General features: G+C 41.1%; 2 protein-coding genes across 9 annotated transcripts in view; one reads left to right on the top strand and one right to left on the bottom strand.

Annotated features, from left to right (window-relative positions):
* Window positions 1-10,618, top strand: part of ARFGEF3 (ARFGEF family member 3) — a 92,720-nt gene extending 82,102 nt beyond the window's left edge. For 7 of the 8 annotated variants that reach the window (XM_061378335.1, XM_061378334.1, XM_061378332.1 and 4 more), the window contains 5 exons: window positions 235-337; window positions 978-1,109; window positions 2,687-2,817; window positions 6,219-7,449; window positions 8,050-10,618. In XM_061378335.1, the coding sequence (XP_061234319.1) occupies window positions 235-337; window positions 978-1,109; window positions 2,687-2,817; window positions 6,219-7,449; window positions 8,050-8,241 (1,789 nt within the window). In that variant the 3' untranslated portion in view covers window positions 8,242-10,618. Of the gene's footprint in view, window positions 1-234; window positions 338-977; window positions 1,110-2,686; window positions 2,818-4,425; window positions 4,547-6,218; window positions 7,450-8,049 lie in introns of those variants that run through there. The other variant, XM_061378339.1, reaches the window with a different exon arrangement.
* The window catches only part of REPS1 (RALBP1 associated Eps domain containing 1), a 499,053-nt gene that overhangs the window by 180,328 nt on the left and 300,816 nt on the right, over window positions 1-17,909 (bottom strand). The window lies entirely within an intron of this gene.

Here is a 17,909-nt window from a genome sequence, read left to right as displayed (position 1 = left end):
ATGTGGTTCTTGTCCTGGCAGGATGACTACTTAAAGAGGAAAATCAAAGGAAAAAAATAACCTCAAAACTACAGTGTAATTACAAAAATAGGTCAGAGTAACAACTGGGGAAGTTGAATATCATTAGCTAGTCACCAAGTAGGCCTTTTGTTCTGTTTTCAACCTTCTCCCATTATAAGTAAGAATTGTCCAGCTCTTTCTTGAACATGGTAATGTTTTCTCATATCTTTGCAGGTATGTGTTAGTGACAGCAGGGCCTGTTTTTACTGAAGAGATGTGGAGGCTTGCATGTTGTGCCTTGCAAGATGCATTCTCTGCCACTCTGGAGCCAGTAAAGGTAAATTGCCTTTCTTTCTGACAGTCAAAACATAATGACACTAGTTACAGATTCGCTAACTTTGGACAGGTTGCTTTTTTTTTTTTTCAGAAATTTTTTTTGGTACAAAGCCAGGAAAAGAAGTGTAAGGATTATGTGGTAGCTTCCGTTACTTTGTCAATTCACAATGAAAAGTGTTGTATCAACAGTGGAGATTATAATCAGTTTTTCTAAACATGTACAGACAACACGAGCTTCTAACAGCCCATGCTGATTTTATATGTCCTTGCCAGTATGAAATCAGAAGGTGAAAACTTACCATTTGATCCATTTATTCCTCTGAAATGGCAGAAACTAGGCAGAAGACAAAGTTGCTTACTTGATCCTGTAGCTGCATTCTCCATAGGTCTCCATAGATTATTTCTCAACTCACTATCTTTGTTGTAACCAAAAAGTCCTGTCAAGTCACCACAGGCTGGAGCACATAAAAAGCTGGATTGCCTTTACATCAGATACATCAAATGCTAAGGAACAGGTGACCAGCCTATGGTAATGGGACTGATTACTCTGAATCTTGTGACACACAAAGAGACTGGACAATGCTGCAGTCACTGACTTTGTTTAACGCACAGTGAAAGTCTGATGTTGTGTCTCTCTATAGAACCTATTGGGCTATTTCCACAGTGGTTCTGAAAGCTTTAGTGGAGATGCTTGTGAAGTGAAGGTGGCAGCCCCCTCCCTTTCGCCAAGCGCTGAAGCTGAATACTGGAGAATCAGAGCCATGGCACAACAGGTACTGACTGATGTTTCAGGGAAAGTTGAAAAATCTTTTAAACTTGGGACTTTTCTTTATGAAAGTACATTTTTACAACCACCTTCCTCACAAACCCTATGGCAAAGACTTCCTCATCACCTAACATTTATTTGTCTAACAGTAGTATTGAGAAAAAGTAATAAAACCTAGGAAAAAAAACAAAATGACTTAAAAGTGATTCCATGTAACTAGGAATTAGGAATGCCTAGGGTGGGGAAAGATGCCTCAGTACCTGAGGAGGACTGATGATGAGCCTACTGTGTAATGTAGTTTTAAAACCAGGAACCCTAGCATACATCAGTGGAAATGTTTCTGATGGAGAAGGGGAAATGGCAGTTTCACTATGAATCCTAATCTAGAATGTCATATACATTTCTCATTACTCTGTTGAAGAATAATACATTCAAAGGACAACAAATGCAAGAGACTGTGATACAAAACTAGAGAAACAATATTTGTTCAAACTATCAGAGGAGAGTTTGAAGAGGAATTTTCTCTATAAGTACCTGGTATAGATTGCAGAGAACAAAGAGAGGTTCTGAGAACTAGAGGATAATGCTGACATTTAACAAATGGTTTAACACTCACCACTAACTCCTAATCAGCAGAGCAAGCTTAGAGACAACCTTCTCAGGGTCCTTTTGACTACAGTAGAGGTTGTTCATTTTGTAAACGTGGTAATATGAAACAAGTTTTTGGAAATACAGCAGACTGAACTTAATGACCAGCAGGGTACTGTAAAACTGTGAATATAGTATGACAGTTTCAGCATGGGAAAGCAGCTGAATTAAAAGAGCCAACAGCTGTTTGGTGTCAGTTTCTGACTTGATTAATCATACCCTGATGCTGCTTGAAAATCTGAAACACACAGATCAGGATTTGTGATCACAAATAATGTGGCAGGGGCAGAATTTTGTCTGAATGGAAAAAAATGTTTTAAGTTTTAAAGACATAGAACTCAAGAAAGCAGGAGATGTGGCATATATGCTTTTCTACTAGACACTATCAGCGGCAGTCCCCAAGTCTTTCTCAGTGAGGATTTGACACAGCTAGCAAGCTACAAAACAAAGCTACGGCAACTGAGAGTTGTTTTCCCGTTTCTCACCTAAGGAATTGCAAGTTGGGTGTCTGCTTGATCTTCATGGCTGAACATAAACCTTCCAACTAATCTTCCTAGGTACAACAACAGGCTAACTATACAAACAGGTCCTTTTCTCCACTATAAATGGTATTTCCTGATAGTAGCGTACAGACAGCAGAAAGCTTGTTTTAGCATTTGTCATTATGTCTTAAAGAACTTGAAATAAAAAGATGTCTGTCTCTTGTCCTGTGCTTTGCTGGGTGTCTGGAGGTAGCCCATGCCTCTGAGGCTATTTTACCAAAGCAGCATACTCCAGCAAAGGTCTTCTGGAGTGATACCTTGCATTGTCTCCATCACTGTAAAATAAGTCATCATAACAGATCTTTCACAATGCAGGAAATACTTTTCTCAGCCCCCAACAAGGACCTAGTGCAAATGCTAAACTGTTTGTTTTATGTAACTTGTTGGTTTTTAGGTCTTCATGCTGGAGACCCAGTGCTCCCCAAAGACCCCTAGCAACAAGGAAGGATTTGAACATGCCCAGTCATGCGTGCTCATCATTGACCTGCCACCAGATAAGAAACCAAATGGGCATACCCAGAGAAGGTAAAATAACTTATTAGGAAAATGCTGTGTCACTAAAAACAAGATTAAAAAGACTGGCAGAGATGTGAACAGAGCCTGACAAGCCATGCCTCTCCATAGGTCTCAACAAAAAATGAAAAGCACCAATCAAATAAAAATTAGGTTTTGTGAGAAAGGAGACAATAGATTGTTACTGTCTGCTCTCCAGATGTTACTGTGATCACATACTGGTCAGCAGATATGTGCAAGAGCTGTTATAGTGATAGAGGAGCCTGTGTCAGGGTCCTTAACATGGCCCTTAGAAACCTAAATAAGGAAGCTGCTTCTGATAGATAGTAAAAAGCAGTAGGTTACAAATACCTGAAGGATACATAAGGTCACTTAAAGCCTTCAAGTAGAGGAAATGAAAGTTGAATTAAGAAAAGAGTTCTCATAGGAAACACTAGGAAAATCTTTCCAATATTGAGATTCTTTTCTTTAAGTAGAGTCAAAAATTGCTGTTTGAAGAGAGCTTTGGAAGTACTGTTACATTTGTAATGATACCTAGCAAATGAAATAGCGTCTGCTTCACTAATAGTCTTTTAAAGTCAGTATTACTGGATTAAGAAGGTAGAAAAAGTTAATGGATAAACTGGAGAAGTATAAATTGAAGAAACCACACCCAAAGCTGCAAAACTGTCAACATATTGATCTAGGGAACATTGGTTTTGCTTGGCACTTTATTTCTGTGGAAATCCTGAATGTTACCACCTCAGAAACTCATGCATTTGCATGACAATCTGATCCTGTCAAAGAATATTTCTTTTTGCTTGCACTCAGTTGCTCAAACAACTGCTGTAACTTCAACAGGGACAAGAATTAGAATTTTGCATTCAGGGTTTGTGTTTGTATTGCAAGTTATGTAACATGTGGCATGAAATTGTCTTTTACTAGATACCAAACCTGCTTCTGTACCACTTCAGGCATTCTCATTCAAAACTAAACTATTGCTTGCAACAAGGATCCAGAACGTGATGGACAGGAAGAAAGACCATGCAAGATGTTTGTATTCTTACACAGCTGTACAGAAGTTTCACCTCAGAGCACATGCTCTGTTGCCTCACCTTCAGAGAACAAGGCCCTGCACAAAGAAAGGTTGAGATCACAGTCTAAACCCCTTCCCTTGTGGCAGGAACATACCTGCTTTATCCAGAGGTTTGCGTATCATTCTTCTTGTTATAATGATGCAGAACAAGACTGGAGTACACCCCTCACGCCACATAAGGCTATGCAAATCTAACAGGCTGTGTTCATAAAGGTAGTATGGGTCTTGCTTGTCTTTAAACTAACAAATAAAGCTTGCAATTAATACAAACTCTGAATGCTCCCACACTGCACTTTGTCTAAACAACTGCAAAAAGTGTGTATGCCAATAGGCAGATGTTACCCCAGCAGTGCTCATTTTTCACCAAAACAGGGCTCAAAGGTTGACTGTGACACTGTTTTTCATATTATTTGCTACAGCAGTGCAGTAATATGCCAGTCTTGCATGCTAGTAACTGTAGCTTTTCAAAAGTTTTACTTTAACTTTAGTGGGGTTTCTCTTCTTCCTTTTTGCTTTTGTTTCCTTAATGCTGCATCGTTTCACAGGAAGCTGGGGTAAGGGAGCTTTTCTTCTTCCTAAAAAGTAATAACATATTTCAGTTTTAAACTTCAGGCAGAATAAGAAAATCCTATCCTTAACCAGCTTTGGCATTGTGTGTTTTCACCTATAGTTTCCTTTGGAACTGAGCAGGACTTCAAACTGGCCTTGTAAATTGCCTTTTTGGCTTTTACAAGGAAATCAGATCTCTTTCATCCTAATCCTGCTTTTGGAACAGGATTAGTCTCTTGAAATCAATACAAACACTCACTTAACCTTATATATGCTCTTAAGAGCTTTTCTGAGTCAGTCTCTAATGATTTTTACAGCACAAAATGACTTCCCCATAAAAAGCTCCAATGTATATATTAATCATCAAGATTTTAGCACTGTCAGATAGTAAGACTACTACATTTTACTAATATATCAGCAGTGACAGCTGTGTCATTGTAAGCAAACTGACACAGGTAAATTAACCCAAGCATCAGAGTTTTGTCTGAACTTGTTTGTTTTAATGTTGCATTCTCTAAATTTAGATTTCTCAAAAAAAAAAAAAAATTTTTTTTTTGTTGTTGGTATTTTGGGAACACTTTTGAAAGTTGTTTAATGAAAGTAGAATAATTTTTGCAAGAAAAAAAATTAAAGGTCTACAACTGACCATCAGGTATTGCATGAATTTACTTTGACTTAGACCTAAACTTTAGTATTGCAAGCAAACTGAAAAATTTTTCTCACTTGATAGCAGTGCTAATTAAAATGTGACCCATCATAGTTCCCTAAATCAAAACAAATATTACTATGTGTAACAGTCTCAGCTCCATTTAAAACATCACCTCTGTAATCTTAGTCGAAGGCTCTTTCTTAAATGCCTTAAGATAGGTTTCACAGTTCATAATTTTAAACCCATGAGATACCAAACAACTACAATCCTGGCCACTCCTTCCTCCTAGCCTCCCTTGCCTGTAAGCCTCTCAACATTATTCACTAGTGGGTGACCTGAAACTTTGGTGGGAGGAATTAGCCATTCCTGGGCTCCTGTGCAATTCAAAAATCAGTGAGATCTAGAACAACTCACAGCATCTCTAACAGGAGCACAGCTAGGAATCATCCAGGATTATATATGAGAAACAGGGTTAGGAATAGTTATTTCTATGCTAGGTCCTCAGTGTTCAAGTTGAAGTCCTAAGAGCAAACAGTGAAATGTGCCTTCAGCAAGACTTAAGCTATCTTGCATGCTCCATTGCACTGCTGATGTTTCTGTAGATGTTTTTTGTTCGTTGGTTGGTTCTTTGTATTTTATTTTTAAGTAGTACCCCTGGCATTAATGGAAATAGAAACCAAGTATTTAACTAGTTTTGGCCTCCATTTGTCATGGCAGAGTTAAGGTTGCCTGAAATACGAGTGCAGGAACTGTTAACAAATTCCTGAGTTATGGCAGGTTAAATGTTGAAAGAACTTGCAGCTGCCATGAAACTGAAACACATTTAATCCCTCAGTGTTGGACATCTCTGAAGAAAAACACAAAAATTATAATAGAGCTTTGTTTTAATACCATCTCTGCAACAGGTGCTATTAGCATGCTTGCTATAGGCAGATATTTAGCTTAATCAAGATGTGTCTTCCTTTCTAGAACAGTATTTGAAAAAGTAACTGAAAGACACCTTTATCTTCCTCCACCTTTTTGTAACAAAGCTGTGAAAATTTGGCCTTTCACGTTATATTCTGAAACATGAAGTATTCCTGTAAAAGCACAATGCACCATTTTAATTCTTTTTTTCCTTCCCATGCTTGGTTTACCAAGTATTCCTTTCAGGACGATAGTGGTGAGTTTGCTGTCCCACCAAGTACTGCTCCAGAATCTATATGACATCTTACTGGAGGAATTTGTGAAAGGCCCTTCTAACTTGGAGGAAAAAATGACAATACAAGTACCAGAAAACAAGTTGGCTGGTTTTCTCAGGTACATCTCCATGCAAAACCTGGCTGTCATCTTCGACTTACTGCTGGATTCCTATAGAACAGCCAGAGAGTTTGATACCAGACCTGGATTAAAGTGCTTGCTGAAAAAAGTTTCTGGCATTAGTGGAGCTGCCAATTTGTATCGCCAGTCAGCAATGAGCTTTAACATCTACTTCCATGCTTTAATTTGTGCAATCCTGACAAACCAGGAGAGCATCACTGCAGAGCAAGTGAAAAAGATCCTCTTTGAGGATGATGAGAGAAGCACAGACTCATCACAGCAGTGTTCTTCAGAAGATGAAGACATTTTTGAAGAAACTGCCCAGGTCAGTCCTCCACGAGGGAAGGAGAAGAGACAGTGGAGGGCTCGAATACCATCCCTGAGTGTACAGCCTGTCAGCAATGCAGACTGGGGGTGGCTTATCAAAAGGCTTCATAAGCTCTGCATGGAACTGTGCAACAACTATATCCAGATGCATTTGGACCTGGAGAATAATGTAGAGGAGCCTCCAGCATTCAAAGGTGACCCTTTCTTCATTTTACCATCCTTTCACTCAGAAACCTCCACCCCATCGACTGGAGGGCAATCTGGGAAGGACACACCATCAGAAGATGATCGGAGTCAAATCAGGGATCAGCTGGGAGACAGCCTGACACCCCGAGGAGGGACTGGAGAAATATTGCTGCTACCCCCACCCCTAAGTCCTAAACCAGAGAAGAAAGAGCAAACCAGGAAAAAAGAATGGTGGGAGAGTGCTGGCAACAAGATCTACACCATAGCCACTGACAAAACTATCTCCAAGCTCATGACAGAATACAAGAAAAGAAAGCAGCAACAGGCCATGACATCCTTCACCAAAGAGGTCAAAGTGGAAAAGAAAGGAGAACTTCTTGGTTCAAGAGGGCCAGACTCACCCATACTCCAGCGTCCACAACATCTTATAGATCAAGGTCAAATGAGGCATTCATTCAGTGCTGGTCCGGAGATCCTGAGACAAGAGAAGAGACCACGCTCAGGATCCACAGTCAGCTCCCTGAATATATCTGTTAGGGATGCTGAGGCCCAGATACAGGTAGGATATGCCTGTAGAATGCCAACAGTAATAGCAATAATTAAAAAGATACCTATTTTTTATATATTTTGATTATTATAATGTCTTCATTACTTAAAGAATGCATCATGATGAGGATTGAATGTTCAGAAGCTGGCACTGATAAAAAACCTAATTCTGCTTTATCCAAAAGAAAACAGTTTTCAGGGAAGTGCTATCATGCATACACTAGTACAGCTTTCAAGGGTGCTTCTGTGCCTGGGGCCAAAGTTGCACTTCTTAGTCTTAAGAACTAGCAGCCTACAGTGAACCCATTGCTTACTGCTAAGGGCTCTAGCCCACTTAAGGCTTTTGAAAATGGCATGCAGCTTGTCACAATGCTTTTGCACTTAAGAAGGGGTTTTGCTAATTCCACAGCAGAAATAGCAGGCTCCTTGCTAAACAGAAACTCACTGCCTGCCTGTTGATGTCAGCAAATTCGTGAAAGCATCAAACTTTGTTCACTATGGGGTGAAATTAAAGGTGATGAAAGATGAGCATGATATCTGCAATACAAAACCAAATAATGACTTACAGGTCTTCTAAACAGTCATTTTTTGTATTGAATTTGTTTGTTTGTAGGCATGGACCAACATGGTGCTGACAGTTCTCAACCAGATTCAGGCCCTGCCAGACCAAACTTTCACAGCCCTGCAGCCAGCGGTGTTTCCCTGTATCAGCCAGCTGACCTGCCATGTGACAGATATCCGTGTTCGCCAAGCAGTACGGGAATGGCTGGGAAGAGTGGGACGAGTGTATGATATCATCATTTAAACCTAGCTGTGCTCTGTTGCAAAGGGGAGATACATCAAAGGTATACAGCAAAGAAGTACTTGGGGTTTATTAATTGCCTGTTTGTTGGTGGCACATTAAGAAACAATGAACTTGTCAATGTATATCTTATGTCTGCTTGAGACTGTGTCCCCCCCACTCGCACTAGCAAAGATGGCATAGCATGAGTATGTCCAGCATGGTCTGGAATGGCCCCAGAACACAGAAACTACCAGTAAATCAGGCTGGTACCTAAAGGGGTGATACATTTCAGTAGCCTTCATTTAATTCAAATTTGCAACAGTGGGAGCCACAATAAACTGCAGCAGAACTTCCACACTTACAAATAGCTGTGAACACAACTGTCATCTGGATGTCAAACCAGGCCAATAAGCCTATGTAACTTTAAAAAAAGAAATAAATAGAAGGCAGGGAAAAGGTGGGGCTGTGGGACAAGTGAAAAACTGACAGTTGTTTAGGGTAACCTTTTTCCCTTCTGAAATAAGCATGAGAGAAGAAAGCCAAATAAAGATTACTCTCGTAATTGTAATTACTAATATTCCTCACTCGAGAAAGTAAGTGGAGATTTATTTGTCTCTGAGAGGAGCCTTTGAAATCTGGTCACATTTGGGGTAGCTAATGAGTGACTATTAAAGTATCCCAAGCCTAAAACTGGTGAACAAAGCATAGACTATTCATCCTTTCATTGCTTTTGCGGAGTATTGCTTTAAGACAAATAGCACTGTCAAAGCTGCTCTCTCTACACCACTACTCAGTCTGCCTATTCAGCTACACCTACAGCTGATCATTTTTCCATGGTTTTAGTTCCCGCTAAGGGCAACAAGGAAATTTGTTTTGCTGTGTCCTATGAACCTGGGGGAGAAGACACACCACAGAGCAAATAGCAGCATGTGCCAATATTCAACATTCAGCTTAACAGAGTAAAGTGGTCTGGTTTAAGCAACACTGAAGCTAAGTTAGTGTATGCTTCTATCTGGAAATGTTTGTTTACATAGGCGGCTGTAGCCAGGAAGACCATTATCACCTTTGTTAAACTTAGCTTATCACTCCACATTGGGCTGAACTGAGATAAAAAATAGACTGAAAGGAAGGTATTTTTCTTGTTTCTCTCCCATTTCTTGTCTGCTGCTGTAAATTGAAAGGGAGAGAGTCTTGGAGGTACATCCCCCTCTGTGCAGCACTCCTATAGGGACTACTACCATTTGCTGATATTATTAAGGGGAAGGCTTTACTACCGTGTTATCAAATACACATGTGATGCTGTTCACACTAGAAACAGCAAAGGGTTACCTGCTGCACAAGTTACGTTACAGCCTCTGAGACACTCCATCTCATACTCCCATACCACATAACTTACTGATTAGAAGTTGAAATAATTTGTTGAAAATAAGTTGATTTTAATCTTAGGTGACCACTTAATGATATTCTCCCAAGGCTTTTAAAATGTGCATACCAACTAAATATACAGCTTCAGTCCCTGCTCCCTCCATCTTCAAAATGGCATCTCTTTGTATCAGCCCTTGATTTTGCACAGCTAACCCCTTCTAGCATCTTAAACATAGAGAAACAGAGGGAGCCAAAAGGCTCCACTGAACAGCCGTCACCCAAGCTGATGTGTTTACAAAGGGTCTGACACTATCCTCCTGCCTTTTCCTCCCAATTCCCATTTATCACTTGCTAGACTTGTGCAGGGAATATTTGTCCCTTAACTTTCTGTAGTGTCAGTCACACCATTTTTTCTTTCAAAACTTTCCTTTGCTAAATTCTTTCAAGGACATAAAAATTCTGTAAAACCAACTCTTTCTTACCACCAACACTGACTTCACAAATAAGTAATTAATTTAGCGATTTTAGCAATTGTCAATTTTCCCCAAACAATTTTAATATTTCCTTGGGGAAAGGTACAATTAGACCTTGTTACCTGGGAGGGTTTTTGCATGGTTAGATTTCTGTTGCCATGTCTTTCTTACACATCTTCTGGTAGGTAGACGAAGAAGTTTGTTACAATTTTGTTAAAGGTCTTATTGGCCATCTATACAGAGCTGCTTTTAAAGCAGTACATTAATTAGGCAACAACAGAAATCAGAATAATAAACTATGCAAAACATCCAATTCTGTTTTTCATTATACGTGCATGGAATGGATGCAGATCCTTGCTGTACTAAAGTAAATCTCTAAAACATGTTGGAGAAGTAAGACTGATAGCAGTACCAGTGGAATCACTCCAGACTCCAGCAGAGGGCCTAACATCCAGGAAACACTGTGGTTTTGTGTCACAGTTGCAATACAAAGTCCTTCTGTACAACAGAAGGAAGAACTCCAGGAATGACAGTACCACCCCAATCATGTCCAGCTGTACTATGCTACAGTATAACAGGAGCAAGGTTTGATCAGGGTATGTTTGCACTTCATTCTGCAGTGTGACTATGTACACATATGAGATGACTGGTGTGTCTATGTATAGATTCGTGGAGCTCCAGACACTTTCACGCTCTGAGCATTCTGCATATTTACAGAGCAATACCCACGTTTGTAATACGTTTATCGTGCTCCCTGCATGTTTGTGTCACATTGGCAATGCATAATGGTTGTTCTGGTAACTTCCCACAGCAGTCTTTTCTAAATGTTCAGCTGCCATAGAATTATGACCGCTATCTCTTGGTTAACACACTTGCATGTCTTTAAGACATGAAGATACAGATTTAATACTCTCCTAGGGATAAACACTCATGTGAGAATAGATGACTTATTTTAGCATCTAGAAAGAATTATTAGGGAAAGATAGACCTGGGCAAAACTTTCCTTGTAAAGCTCCAAGCACCAGCTTTTGCCTCATGAGAGATAAAAAAATCATGTCCTCTGGACTGCAGTTGGGTCATGGCAATGCCAAGCCAAGTTTACAGCTGTGACATGTAAGGTACTCTGCCTTTCAATATGAGCTTCAAGTTTTGTTTAAAACCTAAATCTTACTGTAAAATTCACTGACAAATCCTCAGCTGCCAAAGATCTAACCCCACCTCTCAATACGTTGTGTTACCACACATAATGTCCATCTACACTTGATATAGTAGCATCTCAGCATCTGCAGAGCACAGTGCAGCACTACTATGACACCAAGTGGCAAGCAAGTTAGCAAGTAGAGAGGTCCAGGTCTGTGTGCTGCCTGCATTTTGTACCTCTCTTGACAGCTGAGGCCCTCACTCAGAGTGCCTAAGCTGTCGGAATCAGTGTGAGTTACATACCTGGTCAATACGCCAGACCCAGTCCTTGAATTCCCCTACACACAGGTTCACAGGTTCTCAGGAAAGGGGAAGTCCTGTACAGCTCCTGATGTCATCAGCTCTGCTGCTGTCCTCTATAACCCTCTTGCTTGAAAAAGCCACAAGAACTGGCACATACTCCCATGCATCCCAGCACCCCAAAACGAGAACCTTCATTTTTGCACAGATACAGTTTCAACATGTAGGAAGCTGACCATAGCAAGCCAAAGCAATTTATTTATCCCTAGTTCATCTGCATAAAAGCTTATTCAGAAATTGAGCACGTGCTTTAGCTAATTTCACCTTCAGCAATCCACTCTAGAAATGCCATTACGCAGTGATGAATGAAGTGCTTTCTTTCCTTGTCCTTTTGTGGGGTTGTGCTACAATTATGCATAAGCAAGCTATTTACCTGTTACTGTAGTTAAAGTAACTTCTGAGAAGATCTATGTACAGTGCTAATCATGGCACATGACACAGAATACAGTTAGTTTTTTCCAATTTCTGGTCATTCCACAATTGTTTGAAGAAATAATGATATACTGTCAATTAAAAAATAAAGTTTCTTTTTTAGCACAGAAGGACCAAGTTACCATAGCACATAAGCACAAACGTTGGATTTTATGCAATGTAGGTAACAGCCTCCGGCAGCTAAAGAGCCCTCTTCACTGAACCTCCCTATTTTCAGTAGGGCTTCTATAGGGATACAACCTAAGGGTCTCTTGGCAGCCCTCACCAGCAACATGCCTGTGACTTCAGGAAGTTGTACAGCTGCAAGGAAGAAGTTGTAGCACCTCTTTCCATCATTCCCACTGATCCCCCACAGAACATACACTTTATACATGGCACTAACTGTATGGTATCATATTAAAAGAAACAGCTTTGGCCAAACATGGGGTGCTGGCTAATTAAAAAGGAAAAATAACACATGGTGTAAGTATGCATCAACCTTTTCACTGAGTGCTCAGAGGTCTCCAAGCTAAAAATTAAAAGCCGAGGGAAGAAGAAATGCCCTAATTCTGTGGCTGTCTCTGTGGAGCTACACTGTATGATCCTGGATTAATGCAATAATGAGCTTGCCTGTGGGACCATATCCCTCAAATTCTCTTTATTTTTGGCAAGTTCACAAGTTGAGGCTCAGATAGTCTCCACTGCCTCACTGAATTAGGGAACTGTGTTCATGGAAGTCATTTTTTTGTAAGAAACATGGCAACAGGATCTATTTTAACCCTTTTACCCCAACATCCCACTTTTGAAAAGTAGTACGTGTTTCGGTAAATTTCATCTACATAACATGGAGCACCAGAGCCCTAGTTCCTGTCCTTGCATCTGGTTCACCTGGGCTGCAGTGGAATGCCATGCTTCCACAAAAAGCAAGATGAAACAAGAGAGCTGAGCTAGCAGAGAGGCACAGGTACACAGCTTCAAGCAAGGGACAAATATCACCTCCACAAGCAGGCTATGGCTCCTGATCCCCTGCTCTACAGAGGAAATCAGAATCAATTCTTCCAAAGGGAGAACAATCAGGAAGCGCAGAGCACGGTGGTGACACAGCCCTACACTGCATGCTGCTTGCTGGAGGAGATGGGAGCAAGAGATTGAAAAGTGCAGTAACAGCAGCGAGCATCTTCTTTCAGTTCCCCTCCCCACCCATTTTCTCTCCCTACCCCTTCTTTTTGGTATCATTTGAGACTGCAAACATGTCCAGGGCCCCTTCAACCAGAGCTGAAAGCAAGCCAAAGGGAGTGAACACTCCATTCTGCCAAAGATCTAAGCCTTTCCTGTTTGAAAATTTAAAAATTTAGAGTTTATTTCCATGATGATGGCTGCCATAGGAAGCATTTTACCACAGGACATGATTCCCAGGACTCCATCCCTACCTAGCTGTATATTCAGGAGGAGCTAGTAATCCTTTTTAAGAGAGACTGTAAATGCCTTTGTCAAGCAAGTGCTTACATTGGTTTTACCTTCTACTGAGTTCACACCTAGCTGCAATTCCCCAGTCTCACCCATGTTTCCTCCCTCTACCCATCTGCTCTTCTTTAGGGAACCACATCCTGTGTCCACCGCGTTCTGTTGTGCTGCTAGCTTTGTTTAGTCCTTGGATGTCCAGTGGTCAGGCAGTCACTGTCAGCTGGCTTGCAAATTGTATTTTGTGTATATTTTATTCTGACTGAACTCTGAAATGGAAATATTTTAAAACAAACAAAAAAAAAAAAGAACTATTTACGTTGCTTGTGTTGTAGAATAAAGAGGCAAATGCAAAATAAAATATGCTTTGGTTTTGTCTAAAGAAAGTTATTTTTACAGTTACTGATGAAGCAAAGGAGCAGAACTAAGAAAGAGCACAAAATACTTGGTATGTACCAGTAGGGACTGCAGTTTTCACAGGCAACCTGGGGAATTTAGCACTTTAAAATAAATGAGCCGTATGCCACTCCTAGCCAAAGTTTGGGCTTGCAGGGGCAGAGAGGGATGAAGGTAATAAGACAGCTGAAGGTGCAAGTAGACACTCTGCAGAACTTTGAAACATCTGAAAAGATGAAACATTTCTCCCTCCATTAAAATGAGGAAAATACTTTTCGCTTTATTAGGGATGCAGTAAAAAAAAAACCAAGCAAACAAAACCAAACACACAAATATGGCAGAAAAGACATCTACTTTCAATCACATAGATAACTTTGGAAACCGTCCTAAAAGGTAACCTTAGAGACTGAGCTCTACAAATTCCATCACACACCAAAGTAACCACTTTACTGCCACCGAAATCCAGGCAGTGCCTGTCCCACCACCACCCCATCCCCAGCATGAAATCCAGGAACAAAGAGCCAAGCAGCCATCACAGGACAAGGCTCCTCTGAGCACTAGTTCACTGCCAAAGTTCTGTAGAGTTTTTAAGCTAGGCATTCCCCCACCACACTCGGTTTAGCTAGCACTGAAGAAGTGCTCCCAGCTTACAGGTGCATGCAAGCAGCATGTTTCATCCCTCTAAAAATCTCAACAAGGGTTCTCCCTTATCACCAAAATCATTCTCTTGATTAAAAGTTGGATCAGCGATCACTCCTGCTAGAGGAAAATATGTAATGGAAATATTTAATGAAAGCAGTAAACACCTTCACAGCCACAGACTTCCACATGCAACCAAAGTTTAGGTACAGGAGAGGGAGTTGACCAGTACCCCTGTCAAGGAATTTCCATGGGGCTCCCTGAAAGCAGGAGCATTTCAGTGACAAGACCCAGCAGCATGCAGAAACCTTTAGGGAACATCTCTGTGCACTCATGTCTGCATCCAAAAGGCAAGCATTCCACCTAATCTCAAGAGTGAAAACACAGCTGCATTCCCACCTGGCCTCACTGGGATCTCTGGCATGGGCTTCCATGCACTGAAGCCATACAAATTCTGGCCTTCAGTGCCTGTTACACAGCAGCCTCATCAGCATGAAGGTTAAGAGCAGATTACAAAGCAACTAAATGAGGTTGTGATGACTTAATAATATTACAGCACTTCTGGCAAAACAGAGTGTGTTAAATCCCAACAGTTGGATCAAATTCCCTTGCAGAAAACTGCCTTCTGCTGCTCCACACATGTCATTTAAATCCATTAGAAAGGTTTTAATTTCCTCCTAGAGAGCATTCATTAATGTAAACCAGCAACTGGGTAAATACAGAAAGTACAGTCCTGCTATTTCACTCTGTCCTGGGTGCAGCAGTAGCAGTCAGTTTTTCTCCTTGGTAGCTGGTGCAGCATTGTGTTTTGACTTTCAGCCCGGGAACACTGCTGATAACACCGATGTTTTTAGCTGTTGCTAAGTAATGTTTACCCTAACCAAGGCCTTTGTGAGTCTCATGCTCTGCCAGGGAGGAGGGGAGGCCAGGAGGAAGCAGAGACAGGACACCTGACCCAAGCTAGCCGAAGAGGTATTCCATACCACAGCATGTCATGCCCTGGGAGGTAACTGGGAGTTACCCAGAAGGACACAGGGTCTTCTGGGTCGGACTCATTTCAGGGGGTGGTATCGTATTCTCTTCCCTTGCTATTTCCCTTATCATTGTTACTGGTGGTAGCAGTAGTGGTTTGCGTTATACTTTAGTTACTGGACTGTTCTTATTTTAACCCGCGGGAGTCATATTATCTCGATTCTCCTCCCCGTCCCTCCGGGAGGGGGGAAGGAGAGAAAGAGGGAGGAAAGGAGGGGGGAGTGAGTGAACGAGCTGTGTGTCTGGGTTTAAACCACGACACACTCACTCCTCGCATGTACCAATCCCCAGCTGCCTTCTCACTTAACAGTGGAGTCACACAGGCACAGATTCTGCTGCCACTGGTGCAAGAAGAAGAGATCATACAAAAGAATGAACAGTCACACCATTAACCCTCAAGCATTGTTTTTCCTCTTCAGTGAAGTCATTGAGTTTATACACCAGATTCCAGAACAGGAAAGCCAGTGGCCATTTAATGCACTGCTTTGTAGACAAAACTTAACAGATTGCTTTTGGCTTTGTTAATTGCCCAGTGATGAAAACTTCCCACAGAAGTTGTTACCAAACATATTTATCAGAAGAAAGTGAGCATGGTTCTATTTTAAAAGGTTGACTTTTAGCTCCAGGAAGGTCAGCAGCCTCAACTCCCTTCAGAGCCTCCTGCAAGTCAGACCCCCCAGGAGGCTCAGGGAGGAACAAAACTCGCCAAACCACACAAAACCAGATTTGGTAGAGCTCATCCTTCCTCTGCCATTGCAACAAGTGCCAAAGACAGGTGCATGGACATCAAGTTATCCAAGTCTCCCTCCATGATACACATTTATTTATAACAAATAGGATTTCAAGACAGATGTTTTTTCACCGTGTGGGTTTACCACTGGCTGCATTGTATTCATCTGTGGTCAACTAAAAGTTAAAAGCTCTCCTGATACCAAGCCAGACATCTTTTCTAACCATTATTTTTTTGCAAGGTGCCAAGACCATGCCCAGCATCACAACAACCATTTTACAGATGGGATGAACAACTGAGCAAGTCAAAACTTTGTCCTTGAGCTTAAAAGGGCCCAAAGTATCTACACCACATGCTCTGGCCTCTTGCTTATTCCAAAGCTGTAGACCTGTAGGATCGTCTGGCAAGAGGGAGAGAAGAAAAAAGCAAAGACAGTTTACAGGAGGGACACTAGAAAGGCAAATGAGATACACCAGCAGATACTTCAGGTACACGGCTGAAGAAAAAGGAAACACTTTGGAGGAAACAGCTAATGCACAATAGAGTTGCATAGACCACTGGCACATCCATGCACCTAAACACTCAGAAAGTACCAACGTGGTAATAACGAAACATCTGTGGTAATCCTGCTAGAAACATGCTCTCTCCAGGACAGATGTTTCTTGATCCATGTTTCACAGATGGAGAAACCTTTCTTTTGGCCCCCTGAGCACTGTGTCAGCAGTAGCAAAAAGAAGTAGAACCAGGCTTCTGTTCTATCCACTGAGCCATGTGGAACACGGGGTCATCTCCAATTTCTGAGCTTTTGGCAAAGAAGCTAGCATCAGGATAAACCTCTTAACGTCTAATATCACTGTAAACAAACCTGAGTTGAACTCTTTATCCAAATGCCCAACACAGTGTCCTAGAACAGTGCACTCAGCATCCAGGTCTCAAACCCCAGCAGAATCCAAAATAAACCAAAACAATTCACATTTAAGCACAAGTCACCTAGGTCCTAGTCTTACCCTGAAAAAAATAAACCCAAACCCCAACACATTAGCCAGGCTGAGTGTCCAATTCACAGGCTCATGATAGAAATCCATGGTAGTAAATCTGGTTTGGATTTTTGCTTTGTTTTTACAAGAGAACTGTACCTTTACCTACATCGTACTTACTGTGAAATCTGTATCCATAAAGTAGAGTCAATACCTCTGAGCAAATATGCCCAAGCTGAATTATTCTTGTTTGCTGTGGTGACTGTGACCACTTCTGAGGAGGTCTCATCATCCTCATTCCCTACCACAGTCAAACAAAATTACTTAAGATTTAATCAATTTAGAATGCTTTCCTGTGTGGCATTTGTAAATTATTTACTATGGTTTTGAACATTACATTACATTCCTGGCAGACTGCTTTGTGCTTCAAATCAGGTTCTCCTTTGTGCCAGAGATTATGGGGAGAGGAACAGATCAAAATAAAACCGGGTAAGATTCAGTACTGAAATCTATCCCTGTAAGTAAGCATGCCCAGAAGGTCAGAAACAGACAAATCTTCAAGCTTGGGAAACACCAATGTCAAATATAATGAGAAAGTGAGAAACAGCTTTCAAAAGGTATTGCAGTAGCTCACTTAAGGAGAGGAAGGTGACAAAGTTCTTGGTTGGGTTCAAAATGCTCACCTGCAAAAGCAATTCATCTTCC

This window comes from Neopsephotus bourkii, unplaced genomic scaffold, assembly GCF_033783945.1.
Source record: "Neopsephotus bourkii isolate Nb327-2 ecotype Australia unplaced genomic scaffold, CSIRO-AGI_Nbou_v1 NB_1765, whole genome shotgun sequence".
NCBI classification, from domain to species: Eukaryota; Metazoa; Chordata; class Aves; order Psittaciformes; family Psittacidae; genus Neopsephotus; species Neopsephotus bourkii.
The sequence above is the reverse complement of the archived record's forward strand: the minus strand, read 5'-3'. Positions and strand labels throughout refer to the sequence as shown.